Genomic DNA, 17077 nt, shown 5'->3' on the forward strand with positions numbered 1-17077 from the left:
GCATATTTCATTTATTAAGTGCCGCACAAAGTATCGATGGTGCAAAGATGAGACAGGACTGCAGTACACTGTTGCTGCACCATCGGTTGGTACACGAAAGTTGACACCACCTATTTGGTCTGAAGCAGAAGTGTACAATTGGTACGGTGTTGAATCTGACCAGCTCGTGCTCTTTTGGCACTCCGGCGCCAGCACGCACTTTCAGTAGACACCACCACATTCTCGGTTACCATCGCAAACCGAAGCGTCAAGCTCAGGAGTTCACGCATGCAGTGCATGCAACACTCTAGCAGGTGACTTTTGCAGCTACCGGAAGTGTGTCCGTGACGTAGTGGCCATCGCGGCTACAGCCAACATCAGCCTGTCACTATCGGTAGTTGTGACGTATGTTCTCACGGCAAAATAGTCCCAAATCGCACCGCCGTGCGAGAACCGAGCAGCCCGTGAATTTCAAGAAACGTTGTTTTAAAAAAATTAATAAATCCCTGCCTTTGTTCTAAGGAGTTGTACTTTTGGAGAATGCTCGGAAGCAATTGTAGTACACATTCAAAACGTGGCCTTTCTAGCCATTTCATAGTCCCTTTAAAACACTCGAAGTGTTGCCCAATTTTGATAGGACTGCGTCTCCATCTTGTCACGCATGTGGTGTTTCCATGACAGCATACACTTTCTCTATCACTTTGCCACCTTCATATATATCACAAAATTGTCTTTTTATCACATATGGAAATGCACTGAACAAGGGTAAAGGGAGGGGGGGCTCAGTTCGCAAGTCAAGCCTACGTTTCCACAAGTGGACTCGTCTTCGTCTGGGCCTTCACTCACTAACACACGCAAACTAGGTTCACCTTTAATTTTCAAGTAAGATGGGGCTCTTTTTCCCACAAGAAATTTTTGGATTTGAATGTGCTCCGGTGGAGTCCCCCTTTTTTTCTTGAATTTTTTCTGCTTCTTTTACCACTTAGACTGCATGCACACAGCTGGAATCACTCAACGCAGCCAGTAATGCCAGTGGATTGAAATGCGTCCCTTCTAGCCCACAGGGGCTATTCTTATGACATGTGGCAAAGAACAACATGCCTTCACTGGCACATTGGCTGTTTCTAGTAGTTTATGACCGGTTCCGTGCCTTTGGACACTCGAGGTATGGCGTGGTCTCCAGCTTATTCTTGTATTGTTGCCTTCCGACGACAGCTGGTGGTGCAGGACGGAAAATACTGTCCGAAAGCTGCCCCGATTAATCTATTAGCGTGTTGTCACATCGACCTGGAATCTGCGGCGATTCAGCAGTTTTCGGCAGGTTTCGCAGGCATCGAGGGTTCGCATTGCTTTGTTTGGTAGCAGCTGTTTGGCATCCATGACTGAAGTCGAAATGAGTTTGAAATGAGCTGTCACAGCTTGAACTTCAAGCACACCACTTAAATCATGTTTGTGGAACATGATTGCGAAGAAGTTTGACACGAAAACAAGGGGTGGGGGATATTTTAGACTTCTTGATTCTAACCCCCTCCCCCCCCCCCCCATTTTGAGCCTCGCTGTCGTGAAAAAAGGGGGTGCTTAGAATCTAGTAAATACGGTAAATCTTTGAGTCTGGATTTGATTCAGGAGCTTCATAATAGTGTGTGATGCCGGTTGTTTGATTTGATAGACCTTTCCACAACATTGACAAAATAGCTACAGTACATCACCATTTTCACACATTGCTTTTAACAGGTTAGCCAAAGGAGCGCACCATTCAAGTGCATCTTTAATAATAGCAAAGAATAAATATCATATCCGAACCTATTTGTTCCTACATTGAATGAAAGGAAAGATATTCTTCTCAGCAGTGTTGATATGTACTATTAAGAAGTGTGAAAAAGGACTTCCAGTGGGTATCCACTCCCTGGTCAGTTTCTGTACAGCACTGTGTACAGTGCTGAAATGAATTTTTTATTGAATATTGCAGATCAAGATCCAACTTTGAGAACTCTCGTCCTAGGTAGTCTTCTTTTTTGTGTGTGTGTCAGAAATAGGAACTTTTCTTTCGCATTCTCGGTTAAGGAGATCAGTTGCCTCTCACTTGGACTCCACTAGGGTCTAGAGCTCATAACGTGTCATACACCTTCGGAACATTATCTCATGTTGAATTAGTTGACGCTCTTCAAAAGTAAATAAAGGGTTTTCATTAAAACAAATAGTAGTATGGGTACAAATGAGCATGGCTGTTGTACGTATTTCGTGCCTGTTAATCAACTACAACATCATTCGCTGTTAGTTGCAGAAAGTGCAATTTCCTTAGTACTTTCACTGTAGTTCACGATGCGTGTTGCTGCAGGGGGCACCTGAAGGTGTGCTGGACCGCTGCAGCCACTGCCGAGTGGGGGACAAGAAGATGGCCATGTCAGGAGCTGTGAAGCAACGCATCCTGGACCTTACTCGTACTTACGGCACTGGCCGAGACACACTCCGCTGCCTGGCCCTGGCCACCCTGGACACCCCACCCAAGCCAGAGGACATGGACCTTGGAGACTCCACCAAGTTTGCCACCTACGAGGTATGCCAACGTTGGCCACGTCTCGAGGCTTTACTCTGTGAGCGTGTGTTGACATAACACTCTGGCAGCACTCCTGTAATGCATGGCAGCTGGTAATGTTGTGCCCACCCAGACAGCAAGGCCTGTCATGGTTTGTGCTGTTAGAAAGTAGAAGTGAAGTTCCCATGCCAGCTGCACAGGCAGTCATGAAAGGTTCTGCAAGCCTGCAGTACAAAGTGCATTTTTGCATATGTGATTAAAATATTAAAAAGCGACCTTTAAATTCCACTTTAGGGTATTAGTCAGTCTCCTACCAGGATCACACTGGCATTGTGCAAACATGAAGCATTTAAATGTGTACTTCATGTAGTGCACGCCTTGTTACAGTTGAACCCCTCAATAAAGAAAGCCCTCAAGAACAAAACTCTTGCAGCAACGAAGAAATCTGGCGTCACTAGCTGAAGGTCCACAGAGTTCAGTGGATTTTCCTACCTTTGACAGCAGAGAGTTCTTGAAAATAAGTTCTGTGCTAACGAAAGCTTGAAGTAGTAATCTGAAACATTTTTTTCACCACATGAGCTAGGTGGGAGCACGCAAGTACCAGAATTGTAGCTATACACTCATCGCCAGCTTGGGCTCACACGTTTCTGCCAACAAGGACGGTGCAGCCATTGCTCTTTACATTTGGGCAGTTAGAATGCTACAGCGGCACTTGAAAATGCTGCCAGCCGCCAACCATAGAGTTAATACCATTGACATAAGACACTTCTCAACTGCTCGTGTGCATGCAGCAAACGGCATGGTGAAACAGAGCAAAAGATGGAAGTTTTTATTTAAATCTTTGTTCTGAAATGCGACAGTGAAATTCTCACAAGGACAAAAAAATTTCCTTCCTTGCTGATTTTTTATCAGGGTTCAGCTGTTTTACGTTTTTCCTGAACGCCTCCCCATTGAAGCGTGTGTATTTGGTAACTCCCATGTGATGGCTTTAAACGTTTGCTGGGCAACTTCATACGCTTTAATTCCAGTACAGTGAACGCCGCTGCGACAAAATTTTTGCCACAACGAAGTATTTTGCATTCCCCGTGAAACCCCCATAGGACTTGATGTATTAAAATTGCCTCAAAAACGTAGTGTTTGCAAACATACGTTCGCTTCTACGGATTTTTTTTTTTTTTTTGAACTTTTGCGATTGAGTGGCCCCTCCGTCTTGTCTTTCTTCAGAAGGTGGGTGAGCGAATTTTCGTTCGGCGCACCTATACCGCACATTCTCCTTGCATGCACCGCTCGTTTGCGTTTTATTTTTTTTTCTCTTCAGATGCCCACGGGATCTATGACATGACCTCACGCCCCGCTCATTGGCTAACTCCGTTCTCCGTGTAAAAAGACGAGTCCACCCTTGCCTTTGCTGGGCTTCTTCGATTGATGCAACTCGCGGTCATCGCGGTCATTGGTGCTCGTGGTCACCGTGCTCGCGGTTTCCTGCCAAGCAGAAAAGCACGTCATGATCGCATGCGAGCGGTGTTGGCTGGCAAGCGTTCACGGCCTTCAAGCGAAGAGGAGCTGCTCGAAAGCGCGTGTACAATGCTCCAGCGTGTAAATATGTAGTCATCTGCTAGTGTCTTCGGCGGCATTATCTGCTAGGAACAGAGCGCATTTCAGGCAGGCTGAGGACTGATGGGCGGAGCTTCGTGCCCTATCGGAGAAAAAAAAAAAAAAAAAAAGGAAAACATCAGGCAGGCTGAAAAGTGCTGCAGGAAGAAGCCCACACCATATCACCATTTTTCTTCTTTTTGTGTCCTTGTCGTTCGTGAGTGTATCATTCAGCGCGGTCTCGTCTCGTCTCTGCTAGTCGCTGCTAATTAGCTTTGGTGTTGCAGGGACACAGCCGATGTTGTAAATATTGCGCTTCTCCACTTTATTTTTCTTGTTTTATTTATTTATTTTTTCACTTCATTGTAAGGGGGACTACCTATTCCCATTCGACCTATAATGCGGCTTATACGGTACTACTACCCTGTGGATTCTGCTCACATTGCTAATATGGCAGCTCATACAATGTAACGGGCCAGGAATTGATCCATTTATTTATGCGAGCACAAACATTGTGCATTTAAACTCGATTGAGCTGTTGACTTGCTCCACCGTCTCTCCCTCTTCCTGCCAGGTGGGCCTAACCTTTGTTGGCGTGGTAGGCATGCTGGACCCACCCCGGAAAGAAGTGTACGACTCCATCATGCGCTGCCGGGCAGCTGGCATTCGGGTCATCGTCATCACAGGTGACAACAAGGGCACGGCTGAGGCCATCTGCCGGCGTATTGGCATTTTTGAAGAGGACGAGGACCCCACCGGCATGTCCTACTCGGGCCGCGAGTTTGACGACTTGCCCCTGGAAGAGCAGAGAAGAGCTGTGCAGAGGGCTCGGCTCTTCTCACGGGTAGAGCCTGCACACAAAAGCAAGATTGTGGAGTTCCTCCAGGCGGACGGTGAAATCTCTGCCATGGTATGGGCACTGTTCTGAGGTTACTCCCCGTGTCGCCCACTTCACTGCTTGAAGCATTTTGTGTATATGAGCAGGCGCCTTTAATGAGGCTTTTTCCGTTTTTTTCATGAGCCAGGTGTTTGCCACCATGTTTTTACACATGTATCTTACGCCCTGAATTTTGAACCATATAAAATGAAAAATGAAAAAGAATCTTTGAAACTTTCACACTTTATTATGACAAGGCAGCTATAACTGTGAAGGCTGTTGGCATTTTGCTTTCAAACCCAGATTATTGCAAAAAGATTGCCGCAACGCTGCCACTGCTGTCTCATCATGACATTCAGTCATCGCTATATGGAGGTGCTGATTTCATTCTTGTTCTGTTCACGGATCTCTACAAGATACACATCCTAGAACTGTAGGCCTCAGCCGCTGAGGTGGCTCAGTGGTTAAGACGCTCTGCTACTGAACTGGAGTACCCGAATTTAAACCCGACCACGATGGCCACATTTCAGTGGAGGCAAAAAGCAAAGGCAAACGTTTTCTGTGCGCTGTTGGGGCGCATTAAAGATCCTCAGGTGGTCAAAACTGAATTATTCTATAGTCTTCTACTATACCTCCGGCGGCACCTCCTCTCTCACTGACTCTTCTTTCACGTAATCTTCCCTCCCTTATGGTGCCATTCAGGTGTTCAGTGAAGTGTGACAGAACCAATGCACTAACCAGTTTACTGTGGGCCTTGGTTTACCAATGCTTCCGCTAACAACCCAGCTTGGCATTGAGATGTGATTCATTCTATCAGCCTTCAGTTAATGCTTTCAAGTTGAACACCAAATGAAGGCTTTAGCATGGGCTTCACTGTGCTGCCTCATGACAATAACAGGCTTTAGCCTGCAAAATTGGTAGAATTTTTATCTGCTACAACAGGGTGGCTTTAGAATGGAGCTGAGGGCAGCTTTCGGCTTCTTCCATCAGTCCTTTTCCATTTTTTCTTCATTTTGCAGACTGGTGATGGTGTGAACGATGCACCCGCCCTGAAGAAAGCTGAAATTGGCATCGCCATGGGCTCGGGCACAGCAGTAGCTAAGTCGGCCTCGGAAATGGTGTTGGCTGACGACAACTTCTCTTCCATTGTGTCTGCTGTGGAGGAAGGGCGTGCCATCTACAACAACATGAAGCAGTTCATCAGATACCTCATCTCATCCAACATTGGCGAGGTGGTGAGCATCTTCCTGACTGCGGCGCTGGGCTTGCCCGAGGCCCTGATCCCCGTCCAGCTGCTCTGGGTGAACCTGGTGACAGACGGCCTGCCAGCCACTGCGCTGGGCTTCAACCCGCCCGACCTGGACATTATGGAGCGGCCACCGCGCAAGGCGGACGAGTCACTCATCTCGGGATGGCTGTTCTTCCGGTACATGGCCATTGGGGGCTATGTGGGCGCTGCCACAGTGGGTGCAGCAGCTTGGTGGTACATGGTGAGCCCCACAGGGCCCCACCTCAACTACTACCAGCTGACCCACCACCTGTCCTGCCTGACGGATAAGGAAAACTTCCGCGGCATCGATTGCGCGGTCTTTCACGACCCGCACCCGATGACCATGGCCCTGTCCGTGCTGGTCACCATCGAGATGCTCAATGCCCTCAACAGGTACACTGAACTTCACTGCATTGCGCTTTTCAGTAGCAGTGTGGAGAATTGTGGCTCAGGTAATTTTAGCTGCAACCTCATTTTAACAAGGGCTGCAGAAGCTTCATGAACAGCCAATAACTTTGGCATACGTAGCCACCATTGGATTATTCAGTCCCATTCGCATTCAGTGCATTGTACATTCATTGGCAAGTAGCATTAGATTTGCCATTGCATTAAAACCTTCTTAATTTGATTCTCATTAATTTGGAAATATGGGTCGTCCGGACTGTCGACATGGTCTCAGCCAGTGGTCATGTGAATCTATGGCATCGTATGGTCATTAAATAAAACGTAGGAAAGCTCAAACTTGACTAAATATTGTGGATGAGCTCTCAACAGGGGCATGTGTATTGGTATGACCAGCAGAGATTGTCTAGATAACCCTCGTCAAGGCTGCATTGCATGGTGCAGACTTGCCCATGTATGTCTCTCGTGCACGCGACAGTCAGTGCAACTGTGTTTGCAGACCGTTGCTGTAAAATAGTGCAACCACTCGGCCATCTGCCATGCATTGGCCGTCTTGCAGAGTACAACTGCATATCACTTCAGATGCCGATTGCATGTTGCTGGTCTTTATTTTTAAAAGGTGTCTCGAAGTTAGTGAACTTCCCTCACTTCTCCAGTATGCTGAAACTGCACTCACCTTGTAGTGTTTGCTGTTTGGAAACTCCTTGCATATATCGACGCTGCTTGTGGGGAGGCTTACTGTGACAGTGTGGCTCTGGGATGTAGACCTTATAGACTGTTATAAGAGTGGCTCTGCTTTGACACTCCCAATGGTGTGCGTGCAGTAAAAGCATTTGGTAGAACTGCAAAAAAGTGTGGTTCCTATGCTGTTCTGAATTTAAAAGCAGACAGCTGTCCCCCAAGCGTTAACTTGCTTGATCTGCAGTGATACAAATGATTTCTGGCACTTTCTTGAAGGGGCATTGGATAATTCGATACTTTTCTCGAATCCCTTTTATAGTCTGAGTTGACAAGCATTTCTTGCATCAATTCTGCAAACAGATTGAAATTTTGAGCTGTCTGGTCAATCCCGCAAGTGATTGCTTCCCACTGTTTTCACCTGCAATTGTGGCAAGAAAAGTTGATGTAGGCCACGCTGCTCTTAAGATTTTTTCTTTTTTCTTTCTTCGATGCCTGGCATTGGTGGGCGAGTGTTCTTTCTTGAGCACTTTGTTGGAGCCATGATCACATCAAATGCTGTCAAGCGCAGTGGCGGTGACCGGCCAGTCTTCTTGCTTAGGCCTCTGGCAACTGCAGGTCGCCGAAACCACTGCAGGAGTTGGGCATCTTCCTCTCAGCGCTTGGAGCACTGCTGGCTGCATTGTCGCCCTGTTCAAGCTCATGAATCATGCTTGTTCCATTTGTACTTCAAGTGTATGTCTTACACAGGCAGGCTTGCTCTCGTGTGGATGTTGTTCCTGTGGTGCCATTTCCTCCACTTGTGACAGCCCTCTTTTTGTGTGTATGCAGCTTGTCTGAAAACCAGTCTCTCTTGGTGATGCCTCCCTGGACCAACTTCTGGCTGGTGGCAGCCATGACCCTTTCCATGACGCTCCACTTTGTCGTGCTCTACTGCGACATCCTCAATGTGAGTTTCCTCTCCGTTGCAACCTCATTCTGGCATTGAGCCACTCTCACTGCCCTTTCCAACTTAGTTGCAAAACTAGATTGGGCCAATTACTGATTCTAGGAGGATAATTTCTGTTTGTGTTAATCTCTTTATTTATTTTAACTACAGAAAAGAACGTGGAAAGCAAAAGGCGCTCATCCTACATTGAGACAAGGCTTAGAAGTGGTTACAGGGAAAAAATGCTTGCCAGATCTTTTCTTTTTCTCTCTCTCTCTCTCTCTCTCTCTGTGCATGGTCTAAACTCTAGAACATTTTCCATTCAAGATGTCTTATGGATATACGACTGTCAGAGCAGTTAATTACGTCTAGATGGAGACAGTGTCATTGTTTGACAGATGCTGCACCCTCTCTTCTCCCCCCAACTGTTGCAGACGGTGTTCTCGGTGTGCCCACTGTCCGTGCTCGAGTGGTTTGCAGTCCTCAAGATGTCCATTCCGGTTATCATCCTCGACGAGACGATGAAGTTCATCGCCCGCAAGTTCATCGATGGTACACAGTATTACTTTGAACTCTCCCTCCTCATGGGCACCTGGGTGGGATTCCTGGCCATTGTCCTCTGCAGCCCCATCTGAGAGGGAAGAAGAGCCTGCCCTCTTTCTCTCTAACTGCAACTGCCCTTCTCCAGCTGGATTGTGTTATGGTTTTGTTCATCCTTCCCCCTCTCCTCCTAATCTTCCTCCGAGACACACTGCTGCTGCACTGATTGGGACTGTGCCCGCTCCTCCTCCTAGGCCAGACTACCACTGAAACTGACCTCTCTCTTCCCCTCGCGCTCTGGTTTTTCTCCTCTCCTCACTACTTGAGCGCTGAGCCCTGTGCAGCGGCAGCTGCAGTTTAGTGATGGCGTTTGTGTACCTCACGACACCTGGGTTGCCTGTGTGCATTTTTCTGCTGTGGCACAGGTTGCCTGGCGGCGGTTGTTGTCGTTGTTGTTGTTGTTAGTGGCCTCCAGATGCGCGCGATTCCGCACGAAAGGGAAGAAGGCTGAGGAGGTTCAGAACCTGACACTTTGGTGTGGATGTTTGCATTGCCACGAGTGAAACTTGCACGCAGGCAAGAGTAGTGGGTGCGCACTGGCGTCTCCAGCAGCATTCCTGTGCTGCCCAGCTGCTGCTTGGAAACATCTAGCGGGTTTAAGGGGCTCCCTGCTGTTTCCATGAGTCTCAGCCAAGCAGTTTTGTGCAGATTTTATGTGAGAGCTAGCTTTTTGAAGAGGAGGAGGTGCTTGTGGTGTGTGCAGTCTTTCGTTGTCTCTCTTTCCGGCGCGGTCTCTCGGTGTCCTAGTGGCTAGCCTTAACACAGTCTTCATGCTATCTAGGCAGCGCAGAGCTTCATTTCTAGCTTGAATGGATTGACTGCCTTGGGGTCGTGACTGGACCAACGCATGGTCCTTTGTCCAGCTCGCCTTGTAAATACAACTGAACGAGGGCCGGTGGTTGTTCGTTTCAAGTTTCAGTGATGTTTGCCATCTTGCTTTTCCTACAAAGCTACATGTCATAGGCTGTAGAACTGGCTTTTCGCTCCATTCGCCTTCAGTTTCCTTTGACTGTTGTGTGGTATAGCTTTCAATTGTGAAGTGGAAGAATATTTGGTTGTTTAGGCTGGCAAGGTGATATGATCTCGTCGCTTCTGTCGGCCAAATTGTTTGCTGTCCATTGAGCTTTCGTGATTCTGTTGCGTGCATATTTTCTTTGAGCTTGACCGCTTTTGGGGAGTTGCATCAAATGTGCATCGGCAGCTTTATATCGTTTCATTGCTGTTTCTGCCGGTGCTGCTGCCGCCGCTGCTGCTGTTGTGATGGAGAGAAGAAAGCCAGCAGCTTATGTACAGAAAGCATTTGTTGCGTGTGCAGTGTTTTGTGAGGCAGCAGTCACTTTTTGTTTGGTCTCCCATTTCCACAGTCTGTGTTTCCCCGCTTCACAGTGTTCACATGTTGGATTTCCATTCAGTTTCGTTCCATCACTCTTGTGGGTGGCTGTCAGATACGTTCAGTACTTGTGTCTTTCTTTTTTATCTTCAGGCCTTTCTTTATTCTTTTTTTTTTTAATTTTTTTTTTTATTGTGGAAGTGCTACAGTACAGACCTATAGAGAGACACTGTGTGGAGTGCTTTGATTTTTTTTTTATGACACATCGAGTGAAAGAAAAGAAAACTGAGCAGAGGAGGGCTGGGAAGGAGACACACAAGTGGCGTCAATAAAGCCGGGATTGAAGAAAAGAAAAATGCTTTTTTTGACTCCCTTTGTTGTTGTCTCGTTTCTTCTCGCCCAAGCTGTGTGTGAAAGGTGTGGGCAAAAAAAACTTGTGCTGTTCGAGCGTCGGAACTGGTGGTGCTGTGCCGTTTGTTGTGCAGGTTAGCTGGCTTAGCTGTGCAGGGGTCGCTGCGGGCAGCTGCTCCGTCGCCTTGTTTGTGCATTTCTCTTGTTGGCAAACAGTATGCAGCCTGTGCTACAAGCTTAGCTGGTTGTCATTGGGGGTTGTTGCCACTGTTTGACTGCATGCTTCAGCATGTCTACTAGACTATTGTCACCTTCTTACTTTGCTTGGGGTTTCCTTGTTGTTGTTTTTTTTTCCCAGTGTGTGCTGATGTGGGAGTGTATGTGCATGCAGCATTGTATACAAGTTAGTGTCTGCAACCACCACCACATGAGGTATTGCAAGTACACTGCTAAGGGTGTCTTATCTGTTGGACCTGGGGAACATTGTTTTGCTGCATATTCACAATAATGCCTGTGCACCTCCGCTATATGCGTTTGCAGTAATTATCATACATTGTCTTGGATAACTTGACCCCCCAGCTCACAGCCATCATTGACTGGAAAAAAGCGTAAAAGTGACTGCAGATTTAACGTAGTTGAGCCAAATGTGGAATCGGGGAAAGTGACTGCCAGTGCTAGTGAGCCGGATAAATGGCACACTTCAAATTTCCATTGCAGAACAAATATGTGCGTGAAATAACAATTTTTATTAGTTGATGATTTTCTCCTGGAGCTATCATGCCACGAGCAAGCATGACATGAGGCACATACTATATGAGGCTCAGCCAAACCTACCGCCTTGCAGGCACTCATTATGCAGACTGTATGCATAGGTCTCCCTCTCCCAATTTTTCATTTCTGAGGGTTTTTTTTTTACCCCCCCAAAAAAGTGGCATGTATGCGGCTGTTTAAGGTCATGACGAGTGGTGAAGTTTACATCTTGGAGAAATAGCTGAGCATGGGTATGCGTACCATTTGAGCCAACCACAGTGGAGCAAAATATCTGCCACTCATTGTGTCTACTAAACTTGTGCCCTCTTGGAACTAGTAACTGTGCTACCAGAAGTGAGAAATGGCACTCAACACTGTTGCACTTAAAAAGTTTTCTTCTATCGATGCAAAGTTGAAAAGGTCTGCTAATGAAGGCTGATAGTGGCATCTTAAAAACCTGTGACTTGCATCATAGCAGTTTGAACTCTGAATGACACCAGTTCAGAAGTTTGCCAGGAGTATCACCCGCTTGTGTCATATTTTAGTTTTGTGTGGCTGGTAGACCCTGCTTGTTTATCTTGGGCTTTTAGTGTGGGTGTTTGACCACACCTTGTGTGTAGGTTGCACTCATTTTTGCAGTGTTGTTGCCTGGTGTGCTGTTTGTTGGTGTGTGTTCCAGCACTAGAGCAGAAAAGGCAGTTTCGAAGCCAGGGGTGTATTGCGCATGTAGGGTTAACTTGAGAATGTCTTCCAAACAGCATGTGGTGGCAGCAGCTTTTTGACCAAACAGTGTTAGGGATACAGGGCTTGCATTATAGGGTAGACTGGAACATGCTTATGCATACTGTACTTAAAGTAATCATTTGGCCAAAGTAATGATGCAATAGTTGTACATTACTAAAGCTCTTCTTTAAAGCACTGCACAGGTTAACACCTATCTACTATTCCCCTTAGAGCCAGGAAAATGGAAGGTGTACGTGGAAAAGCAGAGGTTTGTACATCTCTGGCCTGAACTGGACCTAAAGGCCTGGCATATGCCATTATATGTCTGCATAAGGAGTATATAGGCCACTTAATGGGGCTCTCATTCATGTAGTTGGGTCATTTAGGTTTTTTCTTTTACCTTTGCCTCACCATTTATGAGCCAGTGAATTGACTTTCTGGAGCTTAGTTGAAGCAAGGCTTCATCATATTCAAGCGCAAGGAAAGGCAACCTCAATTCATTCTTTAACAAGCTTTCAGCAGATTTACACTGTGAATGTTTTAATATCCTAGAACCAGCCACATCACTGAGTCACGGCTGGCACTTCATTCTGCAAGTCTGTGCCCTGTTCTTAGCAAGGTTGGTCAAGAAGAGGTGGCTGCCAGGCATGCCTTGATGATGTACTCACAGCGATTTGTATAGAGAATGGGTGGTTTGGTTTATTACTATTTTTTGCCCATTTGTTCTAACAGCTTCGGATCAGAGTGCATACCGCACGCGTCCCTCGATGTCCCCTCCAAGGATGAAATGCATGGCTGGCAAAGGTACTGCCCAGGGTTTAGCCCGGTTTGACATTGGCTTATGGCACTCATACCTGTGCTTTTCCTCCTCCATCGCCAATGTTGGTTGCTTGCGGTCAGCTCCATTGACCGTACACTCGCACACCTTTTCATTTCAGTCTCTTGCTTTGCAACTCTGTGCACTCTGAATCTGTGGGCCACCCATCATGACCAGCTGTGAAACACTATTTGATGACTTCTAATTTCTGTGCACTGTCATAATATGCTCTTGTTAAGGTGCTGCCTCTACAGCCTAATGTTGAAGTAGAAAGGACATAGCATTCTGCACTTGGAGTTTCCAGAAATTCTGGTCCTTTATTATTTTTTTTTTAGATAATAGTCGCGCTGAAGAGGTGTTGGGTGCGAATTTTGCCACATTTTTCTCACCTTTCCGTATTGACCAATCTCTAAATGCCAGTAAGCTGAGCATCATTGGTGGCCCTCTCTTATCTTACGTTGCTGTTGAAGGTGGCAAGCTGGTGAAATCTGGACGGTGAATACCCGTCATCTCGCAGCTAGTAAGCGTAGAAACAGTGCCTCTTGCTGGCATAATAATCATGAAGCTGTTGTGTCAACGAAAGGTAAGATGACATCAGGATCGAAAGACGGGCGCCAAAGAGTTGCGCTCTAAAAAAGAAAACACTGCGCCGATGTGCTGTGACGTGACGCGACATCTTGCACGGGCGATCATGCGCATCGTGAGAACGGTGGCGTAGGCTTCCTACGTGTTGTGAACGGTCCTAGCGTGGTAGCGCGCAGCGGCGGCAACATCTGCCCTCCGCGCTGCGACCGCAGCGCTATGTCGAGTTAGGTGTAATAACTGTGATACGGATTCCTCGAATCTCGGGCAATCTGGCCGGGTCATAAGCACGGCAAACAAAAGGACCGAGCGAACGAAAGTCTGTTTGGAAGGCTGTATGCAGGCGCATGTCGTGACGTAGCATCGGCCTAGAAGCTTGTGCGAGCGGTGAAAGAACCTCAGTTCTCTTCCTCAATGAAAAGATGTTTTTCGAACAGCGAGCCCTTTTTCCATTCGCATTGTCTTCTTTGGGAAGGCAACTACAGCCTATTTCACTGCACTGATGGGCATATCGTAAACTAAACACAATTTCGGTTACCACCTCATTCAGTATACAACGCCGCAGTTTCGGTTTCAGTTCCCCGTTCTTTAACTCTCCCATGACGCACTATAAATAGGTGCCTTGGTAGAGAGAGCAAGTATTGACCTTGTAGATGCCGCAAAAATGGGGTGGCAGAAGCATACGCATGTCCTGCGCGGATGGTGTGTATTGTGAGGACAGGCGTACATTTGAAAGGCAGAAAAAGCACTGACGCGCTTGTAGGGTCGTAAAAATGCTGTCGAGTACCGTAGCATAGCTCTGACCTTTGTTTCTTACTCTGCACTTCTGCTTTTGCCCACTTTATTTTCCTTTTGATTCTTTGAGCATGCCGGTGTGTGTAAGCTTTAGCTTCGTTATTTCAATCGGTTCTGTTTTGGTTCATTGCTTGTGTTTTGTTTTTGTTTTCTTCTTCCCGCCACCCTACAGTGGCCCCCGAGTCCTTTAAGAAGAAGAACTAAATGGGGGAAAAAAGCATCCAACGAAACGAAAAAGAGAATGTGCGCACCGCCCGTTGCACGAACTTTCGGGGTGACTACGAGAAGACTCTGGCGCCGCCGAGCGGGAGAAAAAATGTGAACAACTCTGCATTAGTGAATTGTGTGTGAAGAAACTTGTAGTGCATGTTCTCTCTGTTAGCAGTGAATTCACCTCTCCCTCAACCTACTTTATTTTTTTCTTTCACCTTCCTGATCGCTTTCTCCATTTTTGCTTTATGTTCCTTTTTTATTATTTTTTTTTTTTTCTTTTTGCGTCCCAAGATGAGGCCTTTCTTTTTCTTTGGTTTGAACGCTCCCAGAGCTTTCTCACATCCTGACATTGCAGCGTCAGACACGTTTTACGTATGTGGAAAAAAAAAAAAAAACAAATACGCACGTAGCAGACGTACGACATGTTTGCCGTACGGCTATAATCAATCCAAGTAACGCGCACACACATACACACATCCCTTGTTTAATTTCGTTTGTGTGGCCTCCGAGTTTTAATGTTTCCGTTGCCGACTGCGAGCGCGCGCCCGTGTTCCACTGACGACGTTCTTTCCCGGATAAATGTAATGACTATATGGAAGTGAAACTCTGACTGAAATACGAAACTGGCCGATCGCGGTGGTGCGGCCGTTCCTCAGCGGGCCTGGCTCCGTCTGCTCCCTGTGGGCGGCGTCTGCTACAGCAGCTCCCACGCCGGCCGCACCAGCCATTCCAACAAACAAAGATAAACAAAGATGACGAACAAGGAAAGGGTAAACACGAATCGCTGCCAGGAGCTCCGGGCGTGGGCTCGCGAAAGCCCTTCGCCCGTGCTTCACCGGGAAGAATGGCGCTCATCGGAACACGAAGCCATTACGTGTATGCCATCTCATTCCCAGTTCCTGTGTTTTATTTTTGTTCTTCGTTTATTCTGTCTCCTTCGTGTACCCGCCACTTACGTTAATTTAAAGCAGAGAACGGCATTTTTCGAGGGGAAGAGAAGGAGTATACTGTTCGTGCTGTAGTACAGCACACGCTGTGTGTGTGTTCTCACCGTAGGGATGTTTGAACTTTCGTTATTTTTTTTTTTTTCGCTCACTTCGGTTGTATAGTTGAGACCTGTTTCCGCGGTCGTCATGATATAAAGTGTTTTTCCCTCTGCTTGATCGGGTGTACATGACAGATCTGCCGCATACTCTTTCGTGTCGATGTGCTTCTGCGCGTGACAAAATTAAGATCTAGCTATTATCTTGAAGTGCATGGCGGAAGAAGTGTATCGCTAAAGCAAAGGCAAGAACAGTCGGCCTAGTCTGGGAATCGAGGAAGTCGGGAAAGCGAAAGAAAGGAACAGCCCGCATAGATGACCTATATATGTATGTAATGTGCGGTTTTGAGCTCGAACACGTCGGCGCGCGGTTCGTAGGATTTTGTGGCAGGAAATTTGAACGCGCTAATGTGAGTCGCATTCTGTGGACATTGCGCGGCTGTGAACGACGCCACCAAAAGCACAAAATTTTATGAATTGCGTCGCTCCAACTGCGGCAGATGTCGCTCGCTGGCATTTTTGTGCAGTGCCTTAATGCGCTCTCGTTTGGCGGTAAACATTTAGTATGCTGGTTATCAATATGAGCAATGGCCCGAGGGGGGAGGAGGTGCTGGACGCGCTGTTACATTCTACGTTCCCGCCGACTTATTCTCGTCTCTTGACCACTTGTGATATATGTTAGCGCTGTGTGTCACCCCGTTCTTCACACGTCCCACCACCACACATTTTCCTCTACCCCCGCCCCCTCCTCCTCAATCGGAATGGGAAAGAGACCGTTTTGTACAGACCGGTGTGGACGGAGGTCAACCGTGTACCATACTAGAAAGATAATAAAATGAAACACGACTCCTCTGAACGGGCCATGTGGTGTAAGGCTCCTCTATTTAATGTGGTGTGCTTCACTGCGCCCCCTGTCTATGGCAGGTGAAGTCTGCTTTCAGTGGGCCCGCGCGCTGACTGCTGCCGCTACATGCACATGCAAAGTATGCGGCATTTAAAAAACCGATATTCTGACGACGGGTAGACTGATCAGTTGCGAACACACTTTGCGCTGACGCAATCTGCGACGCAGTATGTAATATGAAATCCGTATATAGTGCTCGCAGCCGGTTTCTGATCATTATTACATGTAACTTAAACACATATATATGTATTTGAAAAACTGCGAAATTAATCGCACAAGTCAAAATATTCGGACAGAAGGCGAAAGTTTTGGTATGTTCGCAGGAATATGTGCGCATACTGGGAACTAGCGGATACAAGAGCAACGCAAGACTGATAGCAAAGTCTTCCTGGAACCTTGCCAGCTCTTCTGCGGGAAACGTCATCTGCTTTGCTATGGAAATCGCATACGAAGTCCAAGGCTTCCGCCCCATTTTACTACTGCACGAAACGTAGGCACTAAGTTATTGGAGCGAGATATCTGTTACGCGTTTGACGCCGCGTTACGTCAAGGTCATCGGGTGGGGAAGCTTGACCTTGAAGCCAGGAGCTTTCATTTTGGTTTAAAGTTAAGTAGGTCGCTAACATTGCGTTGACCAATTACCCCAGCGACTGTGACCTTCAGCCATGGTATGGGGCTTCAGCTCTCGCTGTGTAGGTTTGAGTCAA

General features: G+C 47.0%; 1 protein-coding gene across 3 annotated transcripts in view; it reads left to right on the forward strand.

The window, feature by feature from the left end:
• Positions 1-16327, forward strand: part of SERCA (ATPase sarcoplasmic/endoplasmic reticulum Ca2+ transporting SERCA) — a 91433-nt gene extending 75106 nt beyond the window's left edge. For 2 of the 3 annotated variants that reach the window (XM_084599562.1, XM_084599561.1), the window contains exons 13-19: positions 2318-2536; positions 4683-5018; positions 6005-6648; positions 8167-8284; positions 8698-8815; positions 12750-12821; positions 14384-16327. In XM_084599562.1, coding sequence (XP_084455688.1) covers positions 2318-2536; positions 4683-5018; positions 6005-6648; positions 8167-8284; positions 8698-8815; positions 12750-12821; positions 14384-14415 — 1539 coding nt within the window. In that variant the 3' untranslated portion in view covers positions 14416-16327. The remainder of the gene's footprint in view (positions 1-2317; positions 2537-4682; positions 5019-6004; positions 6649-8166; positions 8285-8697; positions 8816-12749; positions 12822-14383) is intronic. The other variant, XM_084599563.1, reaches the window with a different exon arrangement.
• Positions 16328-17077: the final 750 nt, after the last annotated feature.

This window comes from Amblyomma maculatum, chromosome 3 (genome assembly GCF_055883805.1).
Source record: "Amblyomma maculatum isolate TAMU_Amacu chromosome 3, ASM5588380v1, whole genome shotgun sequence".
NCBI classification, from domain to species: domain Eukaryota; kingdom Metazoa; phylum Arthropoda; class Arachnida; order Ixodida; family Ixodidae; genus Amblyomma; species Amblyomma maculatum.